Source organism: Calypte anna, chromosome 1 (genome assembly GCF_003957555.1).
Source record: "Calypte anna isolate BGI_N300 chromosome 1, bCalAnn1_v1.p, whole genome shotgun sequence".
NCBI classification, from domain to species: domain Eukaryota; kingdom Metazoa; phylum Chordata; class Aves; order Apodiformes; family Trochilidae; genus Calypte; species Calypte anna.
Window position 1 is genome coordinate 91,158,465 of NC_044244.1, and position 24,542 is coordinate 91,183,006.

General features: G+C 41.0%; 1 protein-coding gene across 1 annotated transcript in view; it reads right to left on the reverse strand.

Annotated features, from left to right (window-relative positions):
- Positions 1–413: 413 nt before the first annotated feature.
- The window catches only part of PLEKHG7 (pleckstrin homology and RhoGEF domain containing G7), a 29,925-nt gene continuing 5,796 nt past the window's right edge, over positions 414–24,542 (reverse strand). Inside the window, exons 2-15 of the mRNA XM_030468992.1 lie at positions 24,039–24,166; positions 22,701–22,741; positions 20,930–21,025; positions 19,977–20,126; positions 17,883–17,978; positions 15,548–15,643; positions 14,277–14,390; positions 12,533–12,707; positions 10,535–10,650; positions 9,743–9,836; positions 8,614–8,693; positions 7,241–7,400; positions 3,604–3,701; positions 414–521 (exon numbers count right to left, since the gene is read on the reverse strand). Coding sequence (XP_030324852.1) covers positions 414–521; positions 3,604–3,701; positions 7,241–7,400; positions 8,614–8,693; positions 9,743–9,836; positions 10,535–10,650; positions 12,533–12,707; positions 14,277–14,390; positions 15,548–15,643; positions 17,883–17,978; positions 19,977–20,126; positions 20,930–21,025; positions 22,701–22,741; positions 24,039–24,166 — 1,552 coding nt within the window. The remainder of the gene's footprint in view (positions 522–3,603; positions 3,702–7,240; positions 7,401–8,613; positions 8,694–9,742; positions 9,837–10,534; positions 10,651–12,532; positions 12,708–14,276; positions 14,391–15,547; positions 15,644–17,882; positions 17,979–19,976; positions 20,127–20,929; positions 21,026–22,700; positions 22,742–24,038; positions 24,167–24,542) is intronic.

Consider the following 24,542-nt stretch of genomic DNA (forward strand, 5'->3'; position numbering starts at 1 on the left):
TCCCTGTCACCTGTGCCACTGGGGGAAGGAGGTAGAGAGACTGAGAACAAAGTGCTCTGGGCTCGGGATAAGGGAGGGGTGGGGAAAAGTATTTAAGCTCTTTCTGGTGTTTTCTCTTTGTCCTGTTTTGATTTGATTAATACCAAATTAAATTGACTTTTCCTCCAAGTTGAGGCTGTTTTGCCCATGAGCATAATTGGTGAGTGACACCAATGTGTGAGAAACCCTCACAACTCTTGTCTTGACCCATGAGGTTCTGGATGGGTTTCCTCCTCTCCATCCCCTAATGGGGGAGGGGAGTGAGCGGCTGCTTGGTCCTTTGCTATCGGCGAGGCTCAAACCAGGAGAGGTGTGCTGGGAGGAGTGGCTGTTATCACGGCAGTCGTCTTCTGGATCTGTTGGTGCCAGCATTACTAAATTTCAGTGGATTCAGCTGGGAAGAAGAAAGCAGTGCTTTCCTTGTTTTTCTGTTGCATGGTGTAATTCGCGATGGCCATTTCTATCTGCGACATCCATGTTTTCTGTAACAGGAAAAATTAACTTCTGAGCCAAGACAATTGAAAAACGTTCTAATAATTCAGATACACTCAGAGCCTTTAGTTTTATTTGGTGTTTTTTCATACCAGTAGTCATAATTCCTGAAGTGAACATTCATTATCCCAGAACTAATCCTCACCCAGTTGCCCAGGCCGCTTCATGCTACTGGAGTCTGTGTCTGGGGCCAGCAATTCCCAGTGAAGGCTTCCTTTCTGGTTGGAAGGTAGTATTTTAATGCTCTGTTTGCTTGAAATGGTGTAGTTTGCTGCAGACTATTATTTCACCCGTTGTGGGTTGGTTTTTTTTTGTATAATATTTTAAAATTTAACCCTCTCCCTACAGCTGGGCTCCCTTTTTATTCTGATTAAGACAGCTTCAGTGCTATCAGCATCACAAGTTCTGGCCCCCTCTCAGATGTGTATTGACACGTGAATTTCTGTTTCTAGCATCACGCTGACAGCATTCAGATCTGTATCTGCGGTCATCCAGCTATGGAGAGATGCATTTGAAATGCATAACTTCCTTCTCTCTTCACTACTCCAGCTGGTCTGGGTCACAGAAGCTGAGTTGTCTCTGAATTGCTGTGATTAGATGTTCCAGATTAGTTGGCAGCAATGTGAGCTTCAGGTCCCATTTTTATTTTGCCTGGTCAGAGGCTGCACTCCCTGCTGTAAACCACGCAGAAACACTGAACTTTGATTCAAAGTGTAGAAACACCTGAGAAGGGGCAGCCTGTGCTACTTCACGCTACACTGGGGTTCACAGATTCTGTTATTGTCCCACTTGGTTGTTTCTTGTCTGTGATGACACCCTGAGCAAATTAAGCACATATCTTGGAAAAACAGAAAGCAGGAGTGAGAAATGGCATCATCTGTGGGTCTAGGGAGTCCCAGCTGTGGAGGTGAGCAGAGTCTGGTGGGTGCACAGGTTGTGTGTGCCTGGCAGGACACAATGCCTGGCTCTGGCATGGGGCAATGAGGCTGTTGGAGGAAGGCCTGGTGATCAGTGGTGGTTGTGGTGACCCAGGGGTTTGCCAGGCAGCAGTGAACCCATGGGAGGTAGGATTTAAACTGTGGAGCTTTTCAAGGCTCAGGGAGGAGGGGAGAGGGGAGAGAAGAGGAGAGGGGAGGAGAGAAGAGAGGAGAGGAGAGAGGAGAGGAGAGAGGAGAGGAGAGGAGAGGAGAGGAGAGGAGAGGAGAGGAGAGGAGAGGAGAGAAGAGAAGAGAAGAGAAGAGAAGAGAAGAGAAGAGAAGAGAAGAGAAGAGAAGAGAAGAGAAGAGAAGAGAAGAGAAGAGAAGAGAAGAGAAGAGAAGAGAAGAGAAGAGAAGAGAAGAGAAGAGAAGAGAAGAGAAGAGAAGAGAAGAGAAGAGAAGAGAAGAGAAGAGAAGAGAAGAGGAGAGAGGAGAAGAGAGAGGAGAGGAGACTAGAGGAGAGGAAAGGGGAGGGGGAGGAGAGGAGAGGGCAGTGGTCTGGGCAGGATGAGAACCAGAAGTGTATTTCAGGTCTGTGTTTTCATCTGTCTGCTGAGTATTTGGTCTCTGAGAGACAGTTGGGAGCAGGGCAAGGGAATCATTATGGACATCATCAGGACATTAATTGACTTAGCAGTGTTGGGTTGATGGTTGGACTTGATCCTAGAGGTCTTTTCCAACCTTGATGATTCTATGATTCTATGGTTTGAGCTCCCCGTGCTTCTGGTAGAGCAGAGTATGTCAGTGAGAGGTGGGTGGACAGGGGGAGCTGAGGCCTCACAAAGGAGATGGAAAAGGCCAAGTAACAGCTCTTCACTTGGCATAAGTAAATGGGCATATGGCATGTACAGCTTCATTCAATTTTCTGTCTCCATTTTATTATAGCTTAGTTAGCTCCAGGCACTGGTCTGACAATCCTCACCCATCAGTTTTCTCTAGATCATCTTACTTTCTACCTTGTGGAATCAATTCAGCTAAACCCATAAGCTCATCTTGGCTAGCATATTTTAAAAAAAAAACAACCCATAGTGATCATGATGAGATTGAGCTTCTTGGGAGGTGAAAATAAGGTAGCTCACTTCATTCAGCAGTTGCTAGAAAGTCTACCTTTCCTAGGGCTTGGAGCACCCAAAGTCAACAAAATACAACACTACCACCACATCCAAGTGAAAAGAACCTTTTTTGCTGCAAGGTTCTCTCCTTTCATAAACTGGACTTGGGAGACAATGAGAAGATGGTAGCTACCTGGTCTGAAAGCAGCTTTGTAAAGAAAGGTAATACTACAATAACAGGAGATGGTAGTGACTTCTTGAGCAGATGCCTAAAATAGATACATATTCTGAATACCAGCTAGTGACTTGGAAATGGAAAGAATTCACTCATTGATTTTGCCTGAAAAAGTCTGTTTACTTTTAAGGATTAATATTAGTTGTAGTCAAATTTCTGTCCATTAGATATTGGAGAGTGAAATTCAAATAACAGGAGAAAAAAATACTTCTGTGGAGTGCCTAACGTGCTCTATAGTGTTATATACAGTGCTGTTACTAGAAATGTGATGTGGAAATGAGGGGTAAATTTATATAACAGTGGAATTAATCATGCAATCTGTTCAGTCTGAAATTGCAGGATTTCTGCAATCTATGAGCATGATAAAGTTTTCTGATCTGGGTACTACTGCATATGAGTTCGGGGGTTTGGGGGTTGTTTTGTACTTCTCTGGAGGAGCTGACCACCTTCCTTGTTGTGACACATGGAATGGGTTTTTTTTTCTTTTCTTTTGTTTGTTTGGGTTTTTTTGTTTGTTTGGTTGGTTTGGTTTTTTGGTTTTTGTTTTTTTAGCAATAAGCAATGATAACGTTTTCCAACAAGAATGCAACTGCTATATCAACCCTGATGTGAAGTTGGTACACACTCAACAGCAAAATTCTGTTACAAATGTGTGAGCAAGAGCACTGGGGTGTTACTGTGTTTTTGCTCAAATGTCACTACTGCAGTAAGAGTCTTACCACAGTATGACCGCTTTTAGGCTACAATCCTCCTTTAGGGAAAGTGTAATTGTGGAATTGGAGAAGAAAAAGAATAGTGTGCTACTCACCTTGGCAGTTTCTGTCTGAGCTTGTAGCAAGAAGATTGCTACGGACTGACGATACCTATTTTCCTGCTGAATTAGGAAAACATTTCTCAGGCTGAAAACTGTGGAAAAATATAAAAGAAGTTACATCAGTTCCCTAATTCAGCTGTCAGTCCAATTTTGTGTTACATTTTTTGATTATGAATGAAGAAATGATAGATGTAATAATCTTTTCAGATTCTTAATTGGGCAATGCACCCTGGTAGAGTTTGGGTTTTGTTGTGCAGGAAGTGTTGTTATTTTAAAAATAACAACATTTAATTTTCTTGACTTTTTTGTTATTTTTAAGTACCTTATCATTGTGGAGCTGAAGAGGTTTTGATTCTAGATGAGAATAAATAAGAGAACTTTCCATTCAACTAAACTATAGCTGGACTAAACCATAACTGAAGTCAAAATGCCTAGGATGCATGTTGACAGCAGCCCTCCTCTTCCCACCACACTTCTTCAGGAGAAGTTAGCAGCAGCATCTCCTGGGTCTCTTGGGTCTTGCTTATGACTTTGAGCAGCATGTAACTGGTTTCCCTGCAAGGGGACAAGTCAGCAGCAGTGCCATGTGTCCTGGGTCAAGGGGTGAAGTGAGCTTGGGGAAGAGGAGGGGCAAGCACCTTCAGGCAGCAAAAATCCTGTGGCAGACAGCAGGAGTGCTTGGGTGGGCTGGTAGTAGCAGGGAGGAGGAGCACAGAAACCTGTTATGCTTGAGTAATATGATGATGCTTTTTTTTTCAGCTGGAATTGACACTGCTGTAGATGAAGGAAAGGCAAGTGAGGTGTGGGATTGCTTCCCTGTGAATGCTGGCTCCAAGCAGAGCCCACTTGAAAGAGTGGATATTGAGCTGCCAAGACAAGGCAGCATTTTTCTGAGTCTCCTATGGTTGCCATCTTTTTGATAACCTTATCTAGTCCATGTTTCCTCTGAAGCCTCTACAGTCAGAACTCAAATTGTTCCTGGAAGATAAAGTATCCTATAATCCTAGTTTTATAGAAGAGGAAAGTGGAGCACAGACTGGTTAAGTTATTGTGGCAAATCAGTTAGCAGCAGAAATTTATAGCAGCAAGGGTGGTGTGTTTCAGAACTCACGCCTGATGTCTGGCTGTGGTAAACAGGAAATACAATTTGCAGTCCTAAAAATGATTTTTCTAGGCAATGCTCAGCATCAGGCTCTCAGTAATGTTTTTCAAAAGAAATTTTGTGGCTGTAAAGGTTACTAGTGTGATATAGCAATATATCCCAACAGTGGGTCTGTTCCCTTCAAACTTAAAGAATGATAAATGGAGCAATAATAAGAAATTGCAAAGACTAAATCCAGAGCAGAATGTTAGAAGGGAAGCAATTTCCTAATCAGAAAGAATGTTGCTGCTTATGATCTTCAAAGATGGATTCCTGCTATTACATTTGAAGTTACATCTCTTCTACAATGTTCTGGCATTCACTGCCTTTAGGGTAGTTTCTCAGTGTTATGAGCACACCACTGTACCTCTGATCCCTTTACTTATATGTAGCAGGCTTTGAGCTAGAATTATCTTGCATAATTATCAGCTTCCTGCTTGCTGCCAAAAGGGTATTTCTACAGTATTGCAATATATTTTTTTCTGGTGTTTTTATTGAGGTGTGTTTCTTGCCAAAGTGAGATCAACCCACAGCAGACTAATGGATGCAGAAGTACTTGTCAGATCAAATAATCAGGGTTCCTTTTTTGATAGAGACAATGGATATACCCAAGTCACATGCTCTCCTTTCTGAGAATTTAACTGATTTTTTTTTACGGCCACCTGTATTAGAAGTCTCATTGAGACTGCAAATAAATTGGCAGCATTGCCCAGCATCACCTATTCCTGACAATATTTGATCCTTTCTTTTTTTTTTTTTTTTCATAAAAAGGAAAATTTGACATTGGATGTTCTGCTTGTTGTTTTACTCGAAACGTTGGAAATCTGAGCTGCAGGCTCCCTCTAGCAATTTTCCTCACTATTTTTATTGTACCCTGCTCCAAGGGGTGTTGTGTTGGGATGGGACTTCCAAGGTGTTACAAGACTACAGGTAAGTAATGAAGACTGACACAGTTACAGCTGTAATAAAGCTGGTAATAATATGTTGTGGGGGTGGAGGGGACAGGCAATGAGTTCCAGTATTTAGGGAAGGGCTGTAGCCAGTGGCCAGCAGAGGGGTTAGGATGCAGCAGGCTGGGTCATGGGGATAAGAAGGAACCTGGTTAGAAATCTCTGAATCTAACAAATACTGGCTAGGAAAAATAATAACCAAAAAATCTTACTGCCACCTCCATTATGGCTTTTATGCCCTAATTTGTGTGTGCAAAGAGGGGAGTGGCTGCACTGCCCACTCCAGCATCCAGAAGCTGTCAGTGTTGTGCCTGGTCTGGGCTTAGGCAAGAGTTTGGGGCTGCCTTCCCCTCTACCCCATGGGTGAGAGATGACCACCATCTTTGCTTCATTTCTGCTGGGTTGGTAGGGAGACTCATTAGGCAGACAGGCAGTGCCTGGAGTATGTTTAAAAAAAAGTTATTCTTCTCTGTGGTCATCCTCTTATCTCATCTTCAGTCATTTGCATTTTGTTGCCGACCTTTATTTCCCATCACCATCGATGCTGAGTGCTAATTACTCTGGGTGAATATATTTCAGGGTTATCACAAATTTCATGGGCTCTAAGTTTATTTTCCACATCTATTGCTTTCCTGCTGAGCGCTCTAGCTCCCTAAGCTTTTCTTCCCAGTCTTTAGGATTAGGCTGTCTGACAGACTGTGGAGCCTGGAGATTTGCCTTTCTTCTACTTCTCTTTGATATAGGAAGCTTCTGGGATCTGGGCAGAGTTATTCTGAGGTGTGCAAAAGACTGTGTAAGCATCTCAGAGCAACAGAAGGACTGATTTTTTGCAGCTGCTCTTTCACCCAAGCTCTGATTTTTTTATTTCAGGGTCATTGCTTTGGCAGGGTAAGGCTGGTCAGTCTCTGTGGATGCTGCTCCTCCTCCCCTGCTCAACCAAGGACACAGCAGCAGATGCTATTGGGGCAGTTTACCCTGGTGATGCTTTTCAGATATTTTTGAGCAAGGAAGAACTGACATACAGTGGGTGATTTCCATCCTCCCAGTAGCTGGTGGCGAGGTGAGTAGGAGCATCAGAAGGAGGTAAATTTCCCCCTTCTCTTTGAAAACTGCTGCTGCACTCTTGTGAGAACACCCTGGAGAGCAGTATGGTGGGCAGTGGGACAGCTGAAAAAGTTCTGCACAACTAGTACAGAATTGAAAGTGTATTTGGGGAAAAGACCTGGAGTTTGACAGAGCATGTTAGGACAGTTTGGGTAAGGAAATACTTGGCTTGTGAAAAAGAAGTCATTGACAGCTCCTTTGTGATGGATGGATCGTATCTGACTGTCTGGTGTGTACATGGAAGTCATTGTTAGAAGCAGGGGGACCTCAAGTGCAGTGTCTGTCTTAGCAGGTTGTACTTGGCAGTCAGAGCAGAGTTGTGAAGCCAAACACAGCACCAGTGTTTGCACCTCAGGGGTGGTTTGTGAGCAACCTGCTTGCACAGCTGCCTACCCAATGCATTTCTGAAGATATTCAGATGCACACGGGCACATACCTGTGATGTGGATGGGGTCAATGTTTTTCAGGATCAGTCTGTCTAGTGGGATGGGCTGGTCTAGGACTGTGCAAAAGCCCCCCTCTCTTATGAAGGACTGCAGCTCCGGAGTGAGGGAAGTACAGACAGGGATGAAGCCGGTGTCTGAGCCCCCGTATTTCTGAGAATAGAAAATTAAGTTTTTTAGCTGGTTTTATGCCATCTGCTCATGAAATATAGGCACTGAACTGCCCTAAAAACGAAATGTGCTTTCTCTGATCAAGGTTACTTAGACAGCTTATTTGCCTGACGAACCTCAGAAGAACTCATCAGTACCTGGAGCTCTCCTGCAAGGTCACGCTTTGTACTAAAACATCACAATAGAAACACAATACAAGTCCACAGACACAAACCAGTCAGTCTAAGGTGTTCAGAAGTCTTTTTTCGCCCCCCCCCCCCTTCTCTTGTTTTAGTAGCAGGATTTTTCTCCATTCCTTGCATTTGTGTTTGTCCTTCTCCCCTCACATACGTGCAGAACACAGAATTGCTGCTGCTCTTTCACAGAAGGTTCATGAACCCATGGTTGTGGGGCAACCCTCAAAGAGACTTGCCTGAGGGCACCTGGGATTCCTGCTCCCTTCATATCCCCCTTCCTGCCTCCCCAGTTGCTAAGAGGTGGTGCTGCTGGTCTAGAAGCCCTCACTGTATGCCTTGTCTACCTCCTACAGAAGCAGAACACTTGCTTCTTCAAAAAACATAAATCAGTCTTTAAATCAGACACAGATTTATCGAGATTTAGCAAAAGTCTACTTAGCCTTAATTTACAACAGCTTCATAAACTTAATTGGCTAGATGCACTCCTCCAGTGGAGGTTAAGGAATTCCACCTAATCCAGTGCCCTGTTTTGTTGGCTACATACAGATATTTATAATTTATAGAACTCCTTCTATACTGTCTTTCATAAATAAAAAAAAAAATCTTAGGAATAATAATTATATTTCTGTTTTAAACTAGGGGAAATCAAGGCAAAGATAGGACACCTACAACAGGCTGTTGCTGGCCTGAGTCATGAAGAGAGCATTAGAAAACTTCTTCCATTCTGTAACTTTTCTGAGCTTTAGGAATTCAGCACATCAGAACAGCAGAAGGAAAATATTAAGGTCTTGTGATGTAAATTCTGCCTGTCATAGTGTTCCTGTCACATACTGAGCCTAGAAGTGGGGTTTTGAATCAGTGCTATGGTTTGCTATTAGCATAAGGAAGTATCGCCCACCTGTTTTGCTGTTTAGTCATCTGGTATTTTTATCATAATATCAATCTTCCAAAGCACGTTCAAAATATTTGCCAAGGAAAAAAGCACAACTGCAACTATGTATATCTGTATCCATTATTACCTTTTTGTTACGTTTAATTTTGGTAATTAATAGGAAATCATCAAACAGGAAGAGGTAGACATCAAGGAGTCTTGTGCTTTCTGAGAAGGAAAACAACAAAAATCAGTTTAAAAGTAATTGCTACTTCCAAGATGAAGCACATCTATGGATCACTGGATCTCAGAAAATGCTTTTAAGAAAGAAGCATTGTTTCCAACATAGTACACAAGTACTTGCATGCTGGCAAAAGTGACCTGGATCAACTGGAGTATCTACAAATACAAATTGCTCTATAAATTAGCAAATTGTACCTAGTAAACAGTGAACCTTCTGAAAATGATAGAGATAAAGAAATAGGAAAGTACCACTTTTTCCTGAGTCCTCCAAATATTGGTACATATGCTGCCCCCTTCACAGGCTTTTGCAGCAGTTAAATGTTAATTGATGGCATCATCACAAAAGCCTTTCACAAACTACACAAAATACTGTTGTTTTTTTCTTTCTGGCTTAGGGGTCACCAGGATGTGAGGAATACAACAACAGATGACTGTTTCAAAGTCTTTCAGGTTCATCTCCAGGCCATGTTGAAAACTCAGGTATTATATTAATAAATAATAGTGAGCAATTTAACAAAAACAAGAGTAATTTTTAAAGAAATTTTAGGCAGGAAACGTGATCTCTCTACAGCATTTTTAGCAGAAATGGGGTATGAAATCAAACTAGAAAAGAGAACCTCTGGACTTTTCAGTAATTTTCGTGAAACCCATAGTACGTACAGTGGCAGAGAGCTGACATCAGTCACAGAGCATGTGGGGGATTTTGGAGGACAGTTTAATCTTACTGTTTTCCTACTGCCACATTCTTAAATGCAACACTAACGTGGTTCTTTTGAGAGCCAGACATTGGCTGTCAAGCTGATTTCTTCAACCCCTGGCAGACAGAATATCCAGAGATGACAATAAGCAATCGTGCAGGTTACTCAGCCTTTGGAAGATTTGCCCGTTTCTCAGTCTCTTTGACAAGCTGTACATTTGGTTTTTCTTTCCTGCACCTGCCAAAATACTGTTGCAGAGCTTCATTCTGGACCTGCCATAACAAAATATGATTCTGTTAAGCTGAATTCTCACACTGGGACATTTAGGGATATTACCTGCCAGTGTTAGCCTGCCTTCATGAAGGAGGAGTCTGTTTGCTGAAGACAAAAGGTTTTCACTGTTGTTTTCTCTTAAGCTTTGTTTCAAGCACTTGACCCAAAAGAGAGAGAAAGAGAAAATCAATGGGGGATCTTTCATATCTGACAATTAACTTGGAGGCAACAAGCATTTAATCAAACTAAGCATGTATGCTCTTACCTCAGCCTAAATGCATCACATTGAACATGGTTGCATCTTTTCAGTAGTGCTACTGCTTAAATATGTTTATCCTTTTGAAATGTTAAGCTGGGTTTTTCTTTAATGGTTTTTGCAGCTCTGCATGTGAACTGACATAATTCTTGAGGTGTGAGACCCACTTGATGATGTAACCATAATGCTGCTTGGGTGCTGTCTGCATGGGTGAGGTGGTGGTAATCACAGCAGAAAGGTGTGTGTGTTCCCAGGTAATTTTTCCATAATGCTATTTAAATGTAAACAAAAATTTCACCTGCACAGCTTGAAGCAAATCATTTCTCCTTTGTACCATTATAAAAAGGTAGTAATAGTTACATCTATCCCCTTATATACTGTCCTCTAAAAGCTGGAGAGTCCTCTTGGATGATAGGATGGAACTCTCTGGGATGCTAACTGAGGGCAAACCATGCTCTCATCCTCTGTGTTGAGCTGGAGTGTTTGCAGTGCTTATACTGCAGCTTCTCCTGCAGATTCATCCCCAGTAACTAGAACATATACAATCATCCAACTTCAGATTCACTAAGAAGTAAAATGCTCTTTAAAATACTGCTTACCTCTGGGACAAAGAATCTTTTGTCACGATCCCAGACCTGAGGCCAAATTATGACCTCTTGTAGCTGCCTGAATTTCTGAAAGTTGTCCAACCACTTGACTTTACCTTCCAGATCCCCTGAAATGTATGAAATATTAGTTATTGCCAAGACTGGTGAAAACAGTCCTATTTCTGGAAGATGCTGAATACTGATTTTGTCCCATGGAAGCCAAAGTGCCTCACATGTGAGGCCCCAGATGAAATATTGGCCTCATTGTAAAAAATAACCTAAACTTTTTTCAGGTCAGCAGAACCAGAATTTAGAACCATACATTCAAACATGCTTAAATTCACAGCTATGGGAAAAGGCTGAGTTTACTAATCTGACTGGGGAACAGGGAGGAAAATATAAAACTCATACTGTGGACTTTAAAAGTTCTTTAAAAATAATCCTGCCTTTCATAACTGTCTGGGGTCATGAGAGAAAAGTAATTTTTGTTATATACAACCTGATCAGAAAACTGTTGAAATGAATGAGAATTACTTTCAAAGAAAGTTGTGCCATAAATAACTGAAGTATGTAATGGGGTGGCGGCACCTCAGAATGTTAAAAATGGGGACTAATTCCTTCATGATTCAGCACCATTATGGGGAATAGTTTAGTGGATGTTCAACTTAAATTCCAAGTATTTGTGTTGAGTGATATTGCAAGTTTCACCCACACATAAGCCAATAGGGGAATGTTGGAACTGCAGCTGTTCCTTATGTCACTGATGAAAAAAATGAAGGCAGATCTTATTCAGGAGTCTGGGAATAAAGAGGGGTCACTCCTTTATCTTTGGCTTTCTTGGCCCAGAGGTATCTAAACTCTGATGACCTATTTTACTGCCAATAATATTACTCAGGTATCTCAGGGCCTTTTAGGGCAATACCTAACACTGCTGTCCCCCCAGCAGAAGTTCCCAGATGAGTGAAAAAAAATCTTATTTTCCTATGACACCCATTCTGTACCAGCAAGTGTGCTTCTTGTGTGGCCATTAGGATAGGTTCCTCTTGAGACTTGGCAAGAAGAGAAAGAAACTGAGTCTCTCTCAGGTGGTAATTCTGTCATTGGAATATTTATCTAAGAAGAAAGAGTACCAGATTTATCTGTCTCCAGAAGACATTAAATTTCTCTCTGCATCATCTCCCAAGGAGATGTTCCAGTCTTTAGACAACAGGACAGGGATAAGGGTGGCAGCAGAGAGCAAGCACTTCTCTGGGTGGCTCAGGGCCCTGGTGTGCTGCAGATGAGGATGAAGTGTTGCCTGGCACCTTTTCCTGCCACCTTTCTTTGATTTCAGTGGGGCTGCATGAGGCCTTTGGAGAATAAACTTAACTGCTGATATACTATATGACCATAAGACACTTTATAGTATATATTATACATTTATAGCTTCTTGAGCAAAACTGAATGAATACATTATTTACTTAAAACTAAATACAAGGGAAAAAATATTCCTGGACCAGCCCCTCACCCCCTTTTAATTTTTTTTAAGTAGCTAGAGAAAATCTGTAGCTGAGATAGCTTTTCAGCTATGTAATATGGTAGGACCCTTCCATTTAGTGAAAGGTCACTGACATAACATTCCCCTTGTGAGTGCAATTTTATCCTATTAAGGATTAGCCTAAAAAAATCCTCTTTAGACATAAATCCAACTCAAAGACTTCTCTGTTTGAGATCTTTCTTGATTTGTAAAAATTTGTGATCTGCTCTTAATGGTTTGCATGTCACTGCAGATGATTCTGAGCAAGTACAAGTGACTCACTTATTTGAGAGTCCTGTGACCTTGCTCAGAGAGGCTTTGACAGCACCAGGGTGGCACCAACCACATCCTACAGAATAAGGAAAGGCTCAGGGTTGTAGAAAGCCATGCACATCCTCATTGCAGGGAAACCAGACTCAAGGGACTCGCTCAAAAAGGCCACAAAACTTTCTAATTGTTAATTGCACACTTGACTTATAACCTTAGCTACTTACGGATGGACCTCTCCACTTTCTCTTTAAGTGACCAGATCAGGCTTTTCTCTGTTTCATCAGTGCTCTTCTCCCAGATGTTGTTAAGGAGGAGGGGGTAGCGTGTCAGTCGATGCAAAGGAGCAACCAGCAGCTCCCGCAGGTGCAGCCTCTTGCACTCTTTGTTTTGTTCACACCACTGCTGAAGATGAAGAAAACCAGCCTTAGGCCTCAGCTTGCTCCCTGGCAGGGGGGTAGCAATAAATTTTCTGCATCTTCAGCTGACTGGAATGAGTCAGGGACTAACTAAAGATGAACTTATCACACAGCGAGAGCAAGGGCAGGGTAGAGGTTTTCCACAGCAGGAATCACATCTCTCTCCAACATTCACTTTCTGCTTTGCTGCTTTCCATTTCAGATGCTGTGGCCATGCTAGCAGACCAAGCATCGTTCTTATTTATCTGTCACTTTAATTTCAGCAGGAAAACCTCGGTTATGTTTGAGGGGCACCTCATATTTTAGAGTCACCCGCTACTTTCCACTGGGGAACATTTTTCCTAGGTACAACCGTATGAAATCCTTGTCCAGGATTGAGTGGGGTGACACACTGAGGCCCTAAAAGCTGCAGAGTTTGGGTGTTACAAAGAGATATCCTCTCAGTTTTGGGCTGCTTGTGAGAAAATCTCACTTCTTCAGGTTTCCTTTCCTAAGGGTAAGTTGGAAGGGACAGAGGCCTCTCACTGGGAACCCCACTGCTGCTCTGTCTGGAGCTCTCACTTTAGGCACAAATGGTGTTGGCAAAGACAGAACCTGCCCTGGTGCTGTAATTTTAGAAAAGATATCACTGGTAGCTCTTTCCAGCCTTTGAGGGAATGGGCCCTTACTGGTAGTGTTTTGATACCAAGTTCTAAATTTTCTTTATCTATTATGGTTATGCAAACCCTGTCACAGGAGCTAAACCACTGTCATTGCTGAGAGGTTGCTGGCTGTTCTGTTCAGGATGCTGCTTCCTCCCTGGGGCAATATGGGTCAGCAAATACCCATGAGGGAGGAAAGCAGTCTGGCTCAACCAAAACCCACTCCACCCTCCCGTTGCAGGCCCCCCAGACACATGAAAGCTCTGACATGCTGCTGGGTTTCTATTCCCCTTGTTTTGGTTTGTAGCACATCTCCAGTTCTGAGCTTTGTGTATGTTACTGGTGATGTGGCATAGCACAGAGGTTGGGGTGTGTTTTGTACTCAGGGAATATGACCACTATTGTCTGCTAAAGAACATAATATATTACAGATTGTATTCCTACCCAGCATCTAAACCAAGCAGAAATGCAGGACATGTATCAAAGTAAAAACAGTTGAGAGATTTTACAGCATGGCTGGATTTCTCTGTGTGTTTTTTTTTTTTTTTTCCTACAACCATTTTACATTGTTAAGGTGGATTATGTATGAAATATCTAAATGACAGAGGCTGGCAGTACGTGTTTTCTGCCTCCAAAAATGCAGCCAGTTGTTCCCCTTTGGCTTCCCCTCTTTCTTGTACTAAATTATAAGCATGGACTTTAGCATGTACAGGGGAACATGCACTCAGAATAGTTACTTCATATCTATGATTCCATCTGCAGTATATAAAAAAAATAGATCTGTGTAAAGTGCTATCTACGCAGTTTTGCTTCCAATGAACTTTCCTAGTCTGCTGTTAAAACCCTGTTGTAAGGCAGAAAGCTTGCAGAATACAGCAGTGACAATAATGACAAGAGAACCATCACTTTACTTTCAGGTAGATGCAAAAATCTTCCCTCTGTCTCAGGTTTTCCAAGTAGAAGACAGCAGAGGTGTAATTAAGGCAATAAATCTGGTGTGTCTGGCAGAGGTCACCCTGGAAAAACTGAAGAAAAGACTTGGAAACTTATAAAGAAAGAAAAATGTCATGACATGTGAAGGAACAACAGTTTTGGTTTTGTAATGTGCATTTTATCTGAGATTTACTTGTACCTAAGGGAATGAGGGAAGAGGGAAAGAAGGAGTTAAAAAAGTAAAGTAAAGGGTAGTTAAATTCAATTTTAAAAGTAGTAAAAGTGCTAAAGTAATAAGAAAACCCCACATGGGATCACAGATGTAACAGATCTGCAAAGGCATGAAGATTTCTCAGACTTTGTACTCATCAGAAATAAAAGATGTGCAATTTATGTAGCAGCTGAAGATAAAACTCACTATCCAAGCAACAGCTTTGCATGGCTTCCTTGCATGTCAGTTTAAATCTGTGTGGTAGATAGCTCTGATAGCTCTTACAAATACTGAGTGCCATCTATGATAAAGCTCAGTTTTGTCTGGGGTTTTGTCTGTCTCACACCAACATTATTGATATCAATGCCTGAAGGCAGAGGCAATGGGAATGAGAAGCCAAGCTCCAGCCTCCCTTTCCCTTTATAAAATCCTAACCCTGAGGTACGGTATGTTTTAATATTTTCTCAGTTTTCTAGTGGTGTCTACTGCTAGGGAAAGTTCAGGTCCATGAATTGATTTTCTGCCTGTACTAATTTTTCCAACTTTTCAGTGCTTGACAGTGTCAAGACAGCTGTGCCTCTGATCCTTCTCTCTTGTTTAGCATACAAAGGACAAAGTGGAAGAGGTATTTCAGTCCCATTAAGCTCTTACTGAAACACTGAAGTACCCTTCTGTGTGATGGAGAAGAAGGAGGCAGGGAACATCCAGAGAAGGGGCTGGGGTCTGGCCTCAAGGAAACATCTTTCAGAGAGTGAAAAGCTCACCTCTACTGGTGGTAAGAGTCCCCTAAAGGTTGGGGCTACTGTTCCTTAGGTAGGGAAAATCTTTCCACGATCATCTCAATATGCCAATGAGTAATAAAAAAAAAAAAAAAAATCCAACTGACTGGTGGTGCTTAAGACCAAACTGTCTGTGACCAGATGGCATATTCTTCACTGACTTGATTGCTCTAGAGTACCTGCATGCTATGATAAAAGATCTGCTGCAAGGACATACTGATGTTTCTTTACTGATATGTAGCAAAAATTCTTCTGTTACCTTTAGGAGTATGGAGCTGAAATCCATAGGAGAGTCTGACTTGCTGACATGCTCCTTCACAGTTTCAAAAAATGTTTTCAGAAAACTGATACTTATCTAAGTAGCAGGAGCAGGGGAAACAAAAGAGAAACTGTAATCAATGATCTTTTAAACTTAAGTTTAAAACAACTAGGATTCTGTGATTCTGTGAACTTTCTTTCCTGTCTCTGGCCTTCGCAAAAGCTCCAAGTCTAATGGGGCGCTTATACTTATCTACCTGGCATCAGCAGAATTAACTTCAGAAATATACCCAGAATGATTTAATTAGTCAGAAATGAAACAAATATATATAAATACTTATGTCTTGATAATACCAAATGAAAAAAGCTTTGTAACAAGATTAGTTATTCCATTTAAACTTGTTGTAGGGTAGCAACAGTGTTTAAGGTAAATTGACATGAAAAATGACAATGATAAATGATATCTACTGGGAAAAACTGATCGTGTATGACAGATTTGAAAATCAAGGAAATCTTCATGGTCACTTGAAAAAATATTATATTTCCTAGTTTGAATTTGTTTTATGCTATTGAATATGAGGGAAATTTCTACAAAATGCTATAAAAATCACATATTCCCCATAAGTTAACTATATTTAATGCACTGGTTTCAAGGGTGCCCACACTGTCAGTCAGATGTGGGTGAAAACTTGCTCCTAAGCCCTCACTTTCCTCCTGATCATATGATTTGCACACAAATATATGACCAGGCTCAGCTTTAGGACAAACTGTAGGCCATCAGGGAACATCATCCTCTGTGATGCTGCTGTGAAAGGTTGTTGTAGCTGCATGCACTGCTGTGTTTGGTGTATTTATGGAGGCAGGGTTGTTTATAGGGTGGTGTTCATTCTTTCATTTTGACAAGGGTACATTCTACACTTTTTACAGCCTATGGGTTTTTTTTTTATGGATCCATTTCGTGGATTACGCTGTCAAGAAGAAATGCATACTGTGAAATGCATGGAAATAAACATAAAAGGCATTAAGAGTAGATACTTTATCCTAGATTTTATTACTATTTTATATGTAAGCATGCATAATAAATGAATATTTATCATCTTTGTTATAAGGACAACCAAAATAGAAATCAAAATAGGAAATGTATTAAAGATAATTCTCTCAAGACATAACCACACTTCATCCAAGCTCAAAGTTTTTGTGATTACTAAGTGGCACACAGCAATACACCCCCCTCTTTTTATTGAACAAGAATGAAGGAAGCAGCAACCACACATCCACTGAACCTAGTATTTGACTGTATGGATGCACTTAGCCCACGGCAAGTGCAAAAGGAAACACATCTGCTAAAAATCTTTTTCCTTGTTGCCACAGCTCACCACTTGTCTGTGGTCAGTCACTAAGCAGAGGAGACTCGCTCTTCTGTTTGAGCTCTGGCTAGTTGTCCCTACTCTGAAGAGCTTTCTGGCTGTTGTTTTGGCTAAAAAGGGAGATGGTAACTGTTAAGGCAAGGGAATTACAATATGGGAAAGAACCTGAAGGAAGTAGCTAGTTTAGGACATAGGATGTGACTTTGAGCAGCCATGAAACTTAGGCAGCTGAAGAGCTCCTTCCAAAATTCACTTTGATATTAAGGGTAGTGTGTCCTATGAATGACCTTGCAAGCTAAGAAAAGCTTTTAAAGCTTCTAAAGTTATGTAAAAGCTATTTTGGACTTATGGGTTCCTTTAAATTTCAGAAGCTGAAAATGGGCTCCCAGCAACAAGCCACAAGCAGCAAAGAGCTGGAGTCACAGCTCAGCCTCATGGTCTCCCTGCCCCTGGAACCTGGAGGGTAAGCAGCACATCCATGCAGAGCATCCAGGCTGTGTGGGAGACAATCCTTCCACTCACACCAAGGGAAACCCCAGCTGGAGAGAGGTCATCATAATTTTGTTTTTACTTGCTCTACTGGAGTGGTATAAAAGATAGCAAAGTCCTTGTGTCTAACTATTTGCAAGATAGAAACTTGCTATTGTTACTTTGCCATTCTTACTGTTCTGCTGGAAGGATTGTGCAGTTGCAGTTTGTTTTCACAAATAATGTTGAAATGATTCTGATTATGAGAATTAGGCTCCAACTCTTATTTACTTCAGAAATAACCACCAAAGGAGAGCTCAACTGTGTTGGAAATTTTACCCCCCTCGATAAACTAAATAGCAAGGAAGGAAAGATTATTTGAACTACATTCAAAATGTGAGCATTGAATTTTAAAAGAAGATTTATGGATAGTTTCTCATCTCTTTGTATTGGGCTGGTTGATTTACAAACTCAGTAAGAATTTTATATTTTTGTACTCACCTTGTTTAACTCCTCTAAGTTTGCAAAAAGTCTCCACAAATCCACATCCAAGAGAAATTCATTACTCTGGAGGTATTTTAGAGTGTTCCTAAATATCTTTAAAAACAAACCAAATCCATGTTATTTACTATTTTAACCAATTCAATTTTATTTTCCTGAAAAGAACATGTTTTCACTGTAATTGCCATGAAAGGATAATTTGAAATGGATACAGTATAACATGAGATTGAAAAACTTTTACTGACCTTCCTGAAAGCTGAATACTGGGCTTTGTGTGAGGAAGAGGATTATTAGTGATGTCTCTGGGGTGTCTCTGTGGCTGCCCCAGAGGCAGCTACATCCCTGCAGTGCTCTCCACCAGGAGGTGAGCAAATCAGCCCCCTGCAGAGCCACATAAAGGCATTAATAATGCCAGAGTCAGAGCAGCAGATTTCTATGACCTTTTAAAGTTCTTTCTTTCCCTGCATCTGCTGCTATATAAGTTGTTCAGGGTTATTACTGGAAGAAATTATTGGAATAGTGAAAGTAGAGGGCTCATAAAGGTTTTTTATCTCTTTGGATTGTTTTATTAGCCTATATGGCATGAAAGCTCCATATGTATTTATTGGCTGTTTAAGATTTTATATTTTATATTTTATAAGATGGTGATCTTGGAGCTTGGCTGAATCTGACCTTGATTTGAAAATGGCTTAAAAAATGTAGATTACCAAGTAGAACTTTTTGTACACATGTGAAAAATATTGATGGAAAAACCCATTACCTAGGTGCCAAGACTGTAGAGGTAGTGAGAGTGTTTGCCTAGACGTGTACTTCTGTTGCCATGAAGAGCTGACCTGTGAGCCTAAAAGGGATTCATGCTGGTCTTAGATCTCCCAGGGGAAATTCATTAAAATCAGTGGAATATTTCTATACTGAGAAGTACTCTAAGCATAGCAGGTAGCTGTAAAACTGGCTACCCAAATTTATTTTTTTTTTTCTTTGGCAGAAGAGTTTGGGAAGCTGGCATGGACTACCTAATTTATCATTCATGGGCCACAATGGACTTGTCTTTGGGTCCTACATCAGACTTACCAAGGGGACTGCATATCTCCTGTTATCATAATCCTTCCTAGGATTCTCTTGGTTTTAATATTTTCAGATCTTTGAACATAGCCTGGAAACTTCCATCCTGTCTTAGACCTGTCTTCCATCCTGTCTTAGAAAGGGTCCTGTTGTCACCTTTCCTCTCCCTTCCTGTTCTGCCCTGTCGAGGAGGAATTCAGGCCATTTTTCTGTTTATTCGCTTTATCACAGCTGGAAGGGACCTTTAAAGATGATCTTGTTCCAGCCCCCCTGCCATGGGGCGTTATTTTGCAGTACTACTTGTCCTGCCTGGACTAAATTTTCAGCAATATAGAAAATGTTTCAGTAATCTTTTTCCTTTCATCAAGAAGAAAACAGAAATTGTCTGTGCTGAATAAAAGAAAAAAGAAAGGAAGATATTTAGGGTTACATCCATACTTTTAAATGGCTATACTGACTTATTTTGTATGATGAATATAAATAGTGCAGCTCTTCTTGTAAAAGTGCGTGATATCCTTGCCTGTATTTCAAAGCTCTTAAAATTCACCATCATGGAGGCAATTTGAGGTTTTTGGGAGAGGAGTTGGTTTTTAGTTTGCATATTTTCTTGTAATATTAGAGCTACAGGTCTGCTGAATTCTAAGGTTTTCATGCTCAAGTCAGGACAACCTAACCACAGCTCTCTATGAAGTTAAATTAAGTAAGAGTATCATGTTGCAGACTAATGGTAGAGAAACCAATATAGTCAACTGGAGAGTGGCTTCAGTTCAGTGTTAGTGAGAGGAATTGTGGCACATATCTACCAGTCTGCAAAGCAACAGAAGTGATGTCCAGAAGAGATGACTTCAGGAAGATAAAAACCAAAGAGAGTTATGGAAACAGGATGAGCCAGCAAGATGAGAGGAAAGACCACCACTACAGTTTTTTGCCCATGGACATCCAATGAGAGGTTACAGGTGATTTATGTCTTTCATGCTAACAGCAGAGCAAAAAAATAATTCATTATTTTTGAGAAATGAAATCTGAAGTTACCGTCTTGAGAACCAGCAAATGATCCAGAAAGTAAGTGCATTCACTTGTGAAAAGTTCCCAAACTGCTGCTTCTTTTTTCACTTCTAACTGGTTGTTAACATCTTTTTGCTCAGTTTGTTGTGCCTTTAAAAATTCATGCCAAGATTTACTCTGTTGATTGAAGAAGAAAGAAAACCACTGACTGTGACATCAACTGCTTCAGACCTTATGAAAAGAATCTATGATATAGTTGTTCATTAAATAGCCCAACTACGAGTATTAGCGATTCTACTTCTGAAGGCTTAAAGATTCCTTTTAAAAGGTAAGAAAAGCCTGACATTTTCCTCCAAAATATTTACAATAGAAACACACTGAATTTGAAAGTACCACAGTATGATGCTCTGTGTTTATAGGGGTGCTATAGCAAAACATAGTGGGAAAATTGAAAATTCTAAGAAATTGAATGTATTGTGCTGCTGCTGCTACTGGAAACCAGTGGTGGATGATAGCTTCCTATTTTCAAGGTGGCAAAATCAAGATTTTCATAGGTAGAGCTTCACTAGACCTTTATAGGTACCTGGATATTGGCTTTTATGTCCTAAAGTAGACCCTCTCACCTTACTGACTTGCTCCTAAGTCAGACATTTGCATACAAATTAGACACTGACAGGAGACCTCAACAATCTGCAGGTACCACTGATAGAGTTGTCTCAATGCCTTCTGAAGTCAACACCTCCCCCATCTTGGGGAGTCTGGAAGCTTGACAGCATCCAGGTGGTTTTGAGTACCCTTGCTGGCCTGTGATACTCACAGTTTCCTTCTTTCCCCTCTGTTTCAAACAGCAAATATATACCTAATGCTTATGTATTAATTTTGCAGGAGGGTATCATACTCAGATAAATGTAATGAATAAGGTCAACTTGAACACAAAATTTTTATCCCCATCTTTTAAGTGTCCTTGAGTATTTTCCTACCTTAAAGGAGTAAAATTCATATGTGCTGCAATCTGTGATCTTAAGAGTTGAAAGACAGTTTTCCAGATCAGATGCTTGCTTCTGTTTGTCTTTACCCTGTTGAATGAAAAAAACACCTCAAACAACCCTGATTCATACAATGTTTTAAGGACAACAAGAGTTTTACCCAATTCAGTAACCTTGCTCTGATCTGTAAGGAGCTTGTTCTTGACTTAGGGGCAAGGGCATATTTCCAGGCCCTCTTCCACAGGTATGATACAGTGATGGCAGCTTTATTTGTCACTGTGGGTGGGGTGTGTAGGTGGTTTAGGTGTGGGTGTGTAAGATCTTAGTTATGTTACACAGAAGTCTTTTGCAGGGTGAGCTATTGGTATGGCAACAGGCACTGGGCTACTCTTGGTAGGCAGAATAAATGAAGTATTTTGCTTCCTTCAGCACTGTCAGAAGTAGGGGACAACAAACTCAGATCTGAAATCATCCTCCTGCTATTGGTATATGCAGCTTGAGTATTTATTTTTCAAATTTTTTCATTTGACCTATGTATTAAAGAAACTCCTTCGGTCAGCTGCAGAGTAGTGTGTACAAAATGAACTTTTAGAAAGCTTAAAGAGCAGCAGGGATTTGTCTGTGGGAGGGATCATGCAATAAAACCAATTACTTTTTGTTTGGGTTTGTTTTCAGGCTGAGGGTGCCATGAAAAGGGTCTTAGCAGTATTTATGAACTCCAGTGTTGTGAGTATAGACTTATGTTGGCCTAAGTTTTAAATGCTTTCTGAAACTGTATACTCATACTTCATGGATTTCTATTGTCTGAACTTCAGGCACTGAACTCGAGCCAAATTTGAAATATGTGTTTGATTCTAATGCTTGAAATTCAGAGTTTAATCACAACTCTTAGCTTTGAAAGATAGCTTTAGATGGAGCAGAAACAATAATGCAGCTGTATAAACACACATTTAGCCAATGCATCAGCAAATGGATCTTCATAAGTTAGATTTTTTGGCATCTAATAGTCTCAGTAATTACTTTTGGCTAAATCACAAATGGATTTTTTTGCAAATTTCAAATAGTTTGCTGAATTTAAAAATTTTCAGTTGAAAGCCACATTCCTTCAAATGCTATAGAACTGCCATAAAATGTAGTGGGACCTCTTGTATGTGCTAATCTAAATATTTGCATTTGTTTTACTTGCACAGACTCTCCTTTGATAGTCAAGATTTTGTAGACAAAATACAAAAAATATTGGGAAGTCTCTGTACACAATTACACATGTTTAGGGACATGGAGTTATCAAGACACTTACAAATGTCTTCTTGAATGATGCAAGTCTCACAAAAAGGAAATGTGGATACCATTGCAAGTGAAAATTTTTGCAGCTGTCTAAAACAAGGGAATGTATTAGACAAGAAAATTAACTGAAGTGAGTTGGTGTGGATGCTTTTACTGGAGTGTGAGGGTGGCCATGGGGACAGAAAGGCCTAACCAAGCATCTAAAAGGACATCTATAGCATCCTAAGCATCTAAGGGGCAGCAGTGCAGGCTGTGTGTTCATGTGCACCTCATGCAGTGGCACTGGTGGCTGGACTGGAGCCACCCAACCTTCATGGCAGAATAATGTCCATGGGGTCCTAGGGGGGGCTGAGACCTGTGCATTCACCTCACCTGCTCTCTGCCTTTCTGCTAGTGCAGTAAGGTGATGGTAAGGTGAAGTAAGTTAGTTGTGTAGGAAAGCAAGGTTAGTGCAAGGAAAATGACATGGTGAAATACTCACAACTCCTCTTCTGGCAAATGGCCACCTTGGCTTTTTGGACTCTAATGGGTAAAACAAAATGTGTTATCAGTAGAGAAAAAATAGGTCAAAATAAAACTGTTATTTATATGCTTTTTTCCTATTTTTTCTTTCTCAGATGAAACCTGAGATACTATACTGCTCTTGGCTCAGATTTAATACTTATGTTTAGACAGTTGAGCACCAGACTTAAAATCCATTAAGCCTGTGTGGTTCCTCCAAGAAAGAATTATGTCTGTCTGTGCTGGGATCTTGGATGTTGCAAAAGACTCCCATTTGCTGCAGATGATCTGTATGTGACTGCCAATTCTTTACATGAGAAAACGCATCATACCTCAGGCCAATTCTTGCAGGTATCCATTGTTTTGAGGCAAGAATTAGACTATATCGGCTCGTTACTGATATCTCGAAGCTATGCAGGTATTTAAATCACCTTTGAATAAACAGTCCTACAAGCCTTAAGCCTCAGATCTGTCATGGGACTGGCACAGTGATGCAGTCTGTAATTCATGGAACTTAGTGCAGCACAGGAGATGCTGAGCATCTAGATATAGGAATGCACTGGTGAGGAATGCCTGTGTAAATTCAGCAAGAAATTAGAGTAAGTTTTCTAAATGTGGCACCTACCTTCAGGCCTATGTGACCAGGAATCACAGTTAAAACTTTGTCCTTTGAGATTTTGGAGGCCTTGGTCATTCTTTCTGGGGATGGCTGGCCTGTTTGCTTTCATGAAACTGCTGGCTGTCACCTTAATTATTTTTGAGAAAATTTTAATCTCTGGTCGCCAGCATCTCTCCGGCACTCACACTGCACACTGCTCCACAATGGGTATTTGTGGAAATTGCTCACAGTATCTGAGTATATTTCAGTATATTGAAGGTCTTTTGAGCAACCTCTAGCCACGAGTCAGGTCTGGTAGCCCTGTGATTAGAGCACTACTGGAGAGGGTGGCATGGGCCACTCTCTTCCCTCTGCTTGAAGCTGTGCAGGTAGAAATTTGTAACTCTGCTTCCTGCGGATGCAGACCCTTGCCTGAGCTCTGGTTGCTCCCATCCTGTGGAGAAGGGAGGTGATCTGTGTCCTTCCCCCTCAACTACTAGCATCCTAGATAAAATGAGGGCAAAAAAAAAATTAAAAAAAAAATGAGGGGAAATTAAAAATGGGATTTGCAGTCACTTTGGTGTTGGGTAACAGGATGGCCCACAGAGGCTGCACTGCCTTGCCTGTTGCCCTTGCACTATTCCTCCCTCTGCATCCCATGTGCCCACATGTTTTGGCTTTTGCTGGGCTTAGATGAGCAAACCCCACCCTGTGTCTGACCTGCACTTAGTAGTAGGGCTGCAGGGGGCAGGTGGTCCATAGAACTGTCTGACACCAGGAGGTCTCCAGGGAACACCTCAAGTCCTGGCAAAGTCACTACCACGGAGCTGCGCCTGCGCTCTGCTGACCTATGAGATGCAACAACAACAACAACAACAGCAGCAACAACAACAACAACAACAGCAACACATCACCTCTCTTTGCTCAGGGATGTGAAGGAAGCTTCTGAAGTACTCCTTGCTGATGTGCTCCTTGCTGATATGGGAGAGAATGACCAAAAAAAGCATATCACAGCAGCTACGACATTGATGTGGTAAAGGAAAAAATGAATAGCAGATTTCAGTGATCAACAGCAATTATCTCTTTCCAACTCCATATTATTGCAAACAGTGCTTATGGTCATGATCTGCCTCAGATAATAGGTATATAGAGAATTTAAATATTGGAAATTGCTGGGTTCTTCTGAGATTATGCAAAAGTGAGTGGAGATTTCTGAAATCTATA